The sequence below is a fragment of the Atta cephalotes genome (assembly GCF_000143395.1).
Source record: "Atta cephalotes unplaced genomic scaffold scaffold00054, whole genome shotgun sequence".
Lineage (NCBI taxonomy): Eukaryota > Metazoa > Arthropoda > Insecta > Hymenoptera > Formicidae > Atta > Atta cephalotes.
This window is the reverse complement of record NW_012130118.1, coordinates 541602-549410: the sequence shown is the minus strand read 5'-3', so window position 1 is coordinate 549410 and position 7809 is coordinate 541602. Positions and strand designations below refer to the sequence as shown.

At 32.9% G+C, this 7809-nt stretch overlaps 3 protein-coding genes across 3 annotated transcripts in view; 1 reads left to right on the top strand and 2 right to left on the bottom strand.

The window, feature by feature from the left end:
• The window catches only part of LOC105623216 (WD repeat-containing protein 75), a 13604-nt gene extending 7299 nt beyond the window's left edge, over positions 1-6305 (top strand). The window contains exons 12-14 of the mRNA XM_012204616.1: positions 1649-1806; positions 5724-5899; positions 6012-6305. Of these exons, the coding sequence (XP_012060006.1) occupies positions 1649-1806; positions 5724-5899; positions 6012-6201 (524 nt within the window). The 3' untranslated portion in view covers positions 6202-6305. The remainder of the gene's footprint in view (positions 1-1648; positions 1807-5723; positions 5900-6011) is intronic.
• LOC105623147 lies at positions 1097-1847 on the bottom strand. Its single transcript, XM_012204546.1, has 2 exons — positions 1752-1847; positions 1097-1201 (listed from the first exon to the last, which is right to left on the bottom strand). Exons 1-2 carry the CDS (start codon positions 1845-1847, stop codon positions 1097-1099), a joined length of 201 nt encoding a protein of 66 aa, XP_012059936.1.
• Positions 6306-6376: 71 nt separating the features above from the next.
• LOC105623146 lies at positions 6377-7612 on the bottom strand. Its single transcript, XM_012204545.1, has one exon. The coding sequence runs from the start codon at positions 7610-7612 to the stop codon at positions 6377-6379; it is 1236 nt and encodes a 411-aa protein (XP_012059935.1).
• Between the last annotated feature and the right edge of the window lie 197 nt (positions 7613-7809).

Genomic DNA, 7809 nt, shown 5'->3' with positions numbered 1-7809 from the left:
ATACATGGTGTTTGAAAAATAATGATAAATCTTCTATAGGAGTAGAATGGACTAAACTGAGAAGAAAAGTCCTCTATCTATTTGCAATTTTTGCAATCTCTTTAGTCCTGTTGCTCGTGTCTGAACGTGGTTCTCTCATATGCCTCTGGTATGCATGCTGGTACACAGTTTATACGGGACTTACAGTTTAACATTGATTTCGAATAACGAAGTTTTTGTTTAGAGAAGTGTTCTTGACAAGGATACTCTCGGTGAGTTGTCGCTTCCTTTCGAAAACAAAAAACGAGTGAAAATATTTTGATTTTACTGAGAAAAACCCGGGATCTCTAGCATAGCAGACCAATGCGCTGTCTACTCCGCTACATTCGCTTTCAATTTTCGCAATAATTAACAAGGTATCAATTGCTAAAAGTTACCGAAAATTGGTCTTCAATAATTTTTTTACTCAAATACTTTCAGAAATTTTTTCAGAATTTTTTATCAATTTTTTAGTATTGCATTTTCTTCATTTTTAACAATATGAGAAAATACGGTATTAAAAAATTTTGAAAAAATTCTAAAAAAATTCTTAGAGCTCTATGAAAAAAAGTAAACAATTTTTGTCTCTTGCAGTTTATCTTTTATTATTAAAGTTGATATTTGAGTAAAAAATGAAGATCAATTTTTGACAATTTTTAGCAATTAATATTTTGTTAACTATTGCGAAAATTGCAAAATGATAGAGGACCTTTCTTTTCAGTTTTTAGTTTATTTTATGCAAAAGATTTATCATTATGTTTCAAACATGTATATATGTAGATATATGCAGATAAAGGATTCAAAATAAAATTATAAAGTATGATATTTTTCTTATCATGATTGTCAGTCGCACTTAATGCAGATTTCTTCGATATAAAAACTAAATTCTAAATTCTTTTTCTAACATAAATGCTTTTATGGATGTCTCTATATAATTTAATTTAATATGTTTAAATTTTATTTAAATAAACTTAAATTTATTTAATTTAATGAGTTGAAACGGAGTGTTCTGCACGATTGGACGACGAAATTTGCCATAATGTATTGCCAATCGTGGATCATATTGAATGTCCATTTGTCAGTGTCTTCTTCCTGAGCGATAATTCCGACAGCGACGGACAAAATCAAACTTTCTATAACGGAGACAATGCCATTGTGGAATCTGTCTCATGTTCTCGATCGCCTGCAAATTATATAGCTTAAACAGAATTATTAGGATTACTGTGAACAAAAGACTGAAAAATTACCAGTGCGTTAGAAATTAATGAAAGTGAATAGAAGCGAATAGAAGGAAAAAAATTGTCTAACATAATGACCGACCGCATTAATCGAAATCAGGTCGAAACTACTGACAATGAGAAGGTTTAAATTATTGACATCTTGGCGAAAAGTCTTCCTGTTTACAAGATCACGTACCACCTACGACTCCAATATGGTTGGACACATCATCGCATTCTCAGACAAATAAAGATTAGTTTAACGAGGACCGTTCAATGACCAATGTCCACTTGTACTTTCGACATCCCACGTGCTTACAATAGAGAAAAATATGAGTTGCATTTCTTATAATTGATGCTCAGCGAGAAAAGGAAACGTTATGTTTGTGCGTCATTTGTGTCTTGTACATCAGCAAAATCCCGTGATTTAAAATCGGTAAATCGTATAATTTTCAACTATATCATTCTCAATATTAGTATCGACTCCGACGAGATATCGCATACAAAGACACTTACTGCTTCGCTGTTGCTGGCGGGATATCCCAAGGCGATCACTGCGAGTAATAGTGTTGTAAATAGGTACGACATCAATTTTAACGCAGTTAGCTTCATTCTTAAAACCGGCTTTTGTTCCGGTGAAATAAGAATGCTTAAGAAGGTCTCGATTCTGGATTTTTTTGGGGTTCTTTCCAGCCTATTTCGTTTTCTCGATTAATCGGATCCCTCTTCGAGTTCTTCCCGAACAGTTTCTTCCTTCAGTGAAAAATTCAAATTAATCGAAATTTATCTGCATCAAAATGTTCCACAGAGCTACGTCAAGTGGTCATTACAATTTTTTATCAATGCGTGAAGTCGATGAATCAACACAATCCAACGCGAAGAAGATAGTAGACGAAAAAATATTTTATAGTCCTTATAACAATCGGAGAACACAGGGCAGACCCTTCATGTGTGTTTCAACGCTCCGCGAACGACTGGCTTTCAGCAGAAGTCTCGCCATGATTTAATATAGAGACTCCCACCCTCTCACGGCGTTCTAGTTGTCCCTTTAGGACGACTGAATAACAGGAAAACTTCGCTTGGAAATCCTGTGCTTCATGTCACAATCGTTGTATTGCGAGCTCTATTGCTTCGGCACCTATTCATATTCTTACGTGTATATATATATATATATATATATATTTTAGTTTATTTTGACGGCGTTATCACAAAGTCGTCTTTTCTTTGTGTGGGCGGAAAGTTGGCCTGGCAAATTGAACAGTGTGAGGTAGCGTTGTATTGGAAAAAGCAGATAAGGGCAAATGTAACATGCATTCGTATCGAATAATTAATCCGACGTGTCGAAAATAAATTCGAGAAATATCTCATCGAGAAATTTATCGAAAGTAGTTACACGCGAGACGTAAAGTATTCTACTGCTATAAAAAATGTACGCGTTAAAAGCTTCGTCCGTTTATTCTTATTAAAACACCCAGGATTTTAATTATCATTTTGAGATTTGAAGTGCATGTTCTTGAAAATTGCGTGATCATTGTGTCATCAACTTGTTATGATGTGCGCTGTAACAAGGTGTTATCTTTTTAATTATCTTAATTAAAACATTTTACTCGGAGCATTGGAGAAATATTTTGTGACAAAATTAATCAAAATGAGAAAAAGTTTATAATATTTCATAACATTTGAATTGAATAATCTATTGTATGTATTTATGATTTTTTATGTCCAAAGATAGATATCTGAACATCTTCATGATCATTTAATCAAGTCAGTTTCAAATTTTATCTAATTTATAAATCTAGTGATATCGCATGATTTCAAATTATACCACATCAAAAATGTATTATGGAAAAGAATGAAACATATGATATTGAAACAGTCGAAATGACTTCCAAATGACTAACAAATGACTAACAAAATCCAGGCAAAGTAAACGTCACAAAAAATTACTTTACGATTATCCGAATATGTAAAAATGGTGAAGTTTGTATTTCGCTTAATTTTCAAAATATTTCATCACATCGATTACAATAGGACACCTTGGCACGTTGCGAAAATAGCAAACGTTGTTGCAGAATTGTCTGAGATTGCTTGCAAATGTAAAACCAGGCCAGCAGGAAAACAGTCTTATCTTCTTCGCCGACCGTCTCGATTGTTGCGATTGATACCTACTAATAAAATGCCACACCGGTACAGAGGGCAAAGTTTAAATCAATCTGTCTCATTGACACATCACTACCAACATTTTATAATGATATTTTACGATTACTATACTTTTTACACTATACTTTATATTTTACACTATACTTTTAATTTTTTTTAATTTGTTAGCATTTTATATTTATCTAAATTAATTTACGAATTTCTTATTTTATTTTTTAGTTTATTTATATTCTTAATCTATTGATGACTTCAATATTTATTTATACTTTTAACAAAAGAACGTCTTAAATTACAAAAATATGAAAAATTAACGTTATCAATTGAAAGATCACGTTTGCAATAAGTTCTAGATGGACTAATTCTAGATGGTCAAATCTTAATAGTTAAAATCCTATGGATTCTATACTTAGACCGAAATATTTGACCATTTTAATTTAGACACAAAATATTTCGAAAATGCATTTAAAAAAAAAAATATTTCAAATAAAAGTTGTTTGAAGAGGATTATCAAATAAACTACTTAGATCTTGGATTCAAGGCTTATTTCGGGCATAATAAAGTCTAAGGTGATTTTGTTTTGATAGAAAAGTCTATTATAGATTCGTATATTATAGAAAAAAACAAGGAACTTTTGTTTCTTGTTTTTCACTAAATTTTTCATTAAATCTCCTTTAATAGACGCAAAATAGTGCTCAAAATTCTTATCTTGAAATACATATCGCTCAATGAAGGCAAGACTAGCGGACAATTTTTTTTTATATATTGAAATAAATTGCCTTTATTGGCCTAATTGTTCGCTAGTCCTGCCTTTGTTGGCCGGTATGTATTTCAAAATAAGAACTTTGAACATTATTTTGCACTTATTAAGGGAAATTTAGTGAAAAATTATTAAGAACAAATTTCTTTATTTTTTTTTTTCCATATAGAATACGAATCTGCAATAAAATGTAAGCGCTCCTAGAAAAAAAATTTGAGCCTTATTATTGGGCCAAATTTCAAAGTGGGCCCTAAATTCGAAATGTAAATAGCTCATTCTGACGGCTCTCTTCAAACTCTACAACTTTTATATGAAATATTTGTTTCAAAAATACATTGTTCTCGAGATATTTTGTTTATTATAAAAAAATTATAATGTAACAAATTTATAATTTTTTTAAATATATTAATAATTTGCGTTCTAATTACTGTGCCGTTACTTTCATTTGCCACATTATTATTATTTTATTATCGAGAGATTGTTCTATATATTTATTTTAGATATTTGTCTAAATTAAAATGAGCAAATATGTTTCAGCCTCGAATACAGAATTCGTAGGATCCCAAGGTTTGATCATCTAGAATACCTACTTCAGGTGTAATTTTTCGATTAATAATATCAGTCTTTTAATATCATTTTTGCAATTTGGACTGTGTAAGACATCCACTAATTATAGTCTATTAAAATATTTGTACTAAATGAAAAGGCTAGACATGTTTTTCTACGCTAAAAATAGCGGTTTTGCACTTAAAAATAAAGAATATCTTCTTTCCTTATATTTCACATATTGTTATACGCAAGTATTTTAATAAGTACTTTATGAATAACTGCGTCACACGTCATAAACATCAGACTTTACGTAATTGTCTTGATTATAGTGATAATAAGCTATATTCTGACCATCTCAGTCATTTTTCGTATGAACAGTTTTGCTGAATATTGTCGTCATGATTCTTTGAAATTGATCGATGATCGCGTCATCCTGAAATGAGAAATGCCAAATAATATAGATATAGGCTAAATACATCATATGTACATCATAGGCTAAATACATCATATTGTCAGTAATTATTGCTACTTGTGAGAGATAAAAACATTTTTCTTTGAAATATTTTTAAAGGAGTACTAAATCTGCATAATTTTTTGAATTAATGTATTATTTAAAGTATTCATTTATTTGAAAGAAAACCTCTCCTCTGCTGTACTTAATAATATAACAATATAAACTTGTTATTAAACTTGTTATCAAACAGCAGATATTTATCAACAAAATTAAAGTGCATTTTAACTTTTCGACTATAATACATATATATATGCGCATTTGTCACTAAAGTTACGGAGAATATTCGTGTGGGTTGCAACAGACGAATCAACCTAGATCTGAAGTAGAAGATTGCAGGAATTGCACAAATTTCACTTGGAGGTGTGCTGTGTGTCAGCTTTAAAACTAATTAACCAGTCATCTGACAGACCGATTGTCACAAGTACCGCATACGTGGCAAACTTTGCCACGTACTTTTGAACTTATCTCGCGACCGAAGCGTTCTATTAATGGTTTTTTTTATCGATAGTTTCACAGTATATTCGCTTACAATCGCTTAACATTTATCATCGTTCTTGTTTTTCAGTTACTTAGCGTTCCAGCTCACACTTTGCCACCAATGAGATTGTTGTGCACGTCATTTATTTTGTCGCTGGCACAACAACCATTAAAAAATCAGAATTCAAGAAATGCTGAAAACTCTAGGTATACAGAATAAACTTGTGCAAGTTACATTTGTTAAAGTTGTCAGATTTTATTACTTTGCTTTATGTGAATAAACATTGTGTATATATATTTATTCTTTTATAATTTTCAGAGATAGCGATGACGATAGTCAGGACAATGCTTCAGATGTAAGTGATATCGAGGTATTACCGCCGTCGAAACCTGTGATCACGTCGACGAATGAGAAAGAGGATATGGATGAAGATGCAAACGCACAGCTTATCAGTCATGACTGGTCTTTCCTATCTGCTATATTTCCCGATCAAGCTAACATTCTTTGATTCATGTAAAAATTATTGTGCGAACTATGATGGTAAGATAATAAAATTATCGATTATTGATCAATACATCTCTTGTAAAATAAAATATATAAAAGACATACAAAGTATAGCGATGAAACGTTAATAAAATTTGGATGCGTGCGAATCAACTATATAAAGTATATACCTAATTTAATTAAGATGGTTTCGGTAATTGGTCTAATCGTGAAGCAAGTTCGGCAAGTTCGATGACAGCTTCGCTGATCCTTTTATTATAAACCGGATCTTTCTTCATGTTTGAGAGAACAAACTCTTTCTTGTCTCGAAAATAGAATTTGACGTAAGACGCCGGATTGTTCATTAATTGCGCGGCAAGATTATCGTTCATTAAAACCGTAGGAAAGAAGAATACTGTGGCAATAACGGCGCCTAGACGTTGTTCCTCCATACCTTCGATTAGTTCTGACCATGAGGGTATTTGCACACGGATTTCATGCATGTTCAGAGTCTCTTGCAACGTGTCATAATAATGACGCAACATCGTGCTCTCCCAAGTCTCTCGGAAGTTCCGGTCTGTGCACAGATACAATAATTGTGCTACGTCGTGCGCCAAGGGAGAATATCTCAATAATTGGAAGTCTACCAGCAAGCATTTAGGAGGCACGTCGTTATTGAAGAGAAGATTGTTAGCCCAAAGATCCCCGTGACTAACTACGTTCGTCTTTGTGCACGATGGCTTTATACTATGATGTATCTCTTCGCAGACCGAACGTATCAGATCGGGATCATATCCCAAACGTTCGGCTATAACTGCGGCTACATCGATGCCTGATTGCATCCATTCCCATGTCATTCCTTCGTGAGCGTAGCCTCTCTCCACGAAGGCGTCAGGATACAACCGGTTGAGAGATGTACCGAGACGAGTTTCTGCCAGCAAAGAAGCGGCATGCATTCGTGCGAGAGCACTTAAACCCGCACATATTAGTGACTTGTCGAATAATTTGTCCCGTATCGAGTAGCCTTTACCACTTAATTCCTCAAAAACTATCGAATCGCTCTTTACTTTGTAGCACATCGCCGCCCATGGTTCTCCGCAATATCCTTCGAGAAGTAATGGCATTATGACGCTATAAAACGTTGTTTCTTGCTTGAAGACACCCTTTTTTATAATGTAATCGGCTGAATCGGGCAGATCATAAGGTACGGCCTTGATAAAAAATGAAAGAGTAATGGTTTCCTTTTTTCTCATAGCTATTATATCGAGTCGATAATGAGAGCTGAGATATCCGAGCCTGCCGTTGGAGTACGGTCGAATAGCGTATTTTATTAGATTGGTGTCATTACTCAGCGCGCGTTTTGTTATCTCCTTCACTTCTTCAAAAGAGAACAATTTGTTAATATTATTATTCTTGGTGACATTGATGGTTTCCATTTTTAAGATATTCTTTTATTCGCCGTATCAGATAACTATGTTCTTTCCGTAAACGATACTTTCGGGTAATTGAGAATATCGGGACAATCGGTTCATCTTTATATACTCGTTGTATACATGTCGAGGATGCATTATATTTACTTATTTATCAACCGATTCTGTTGCACATATATATATATATATATATATATATATAT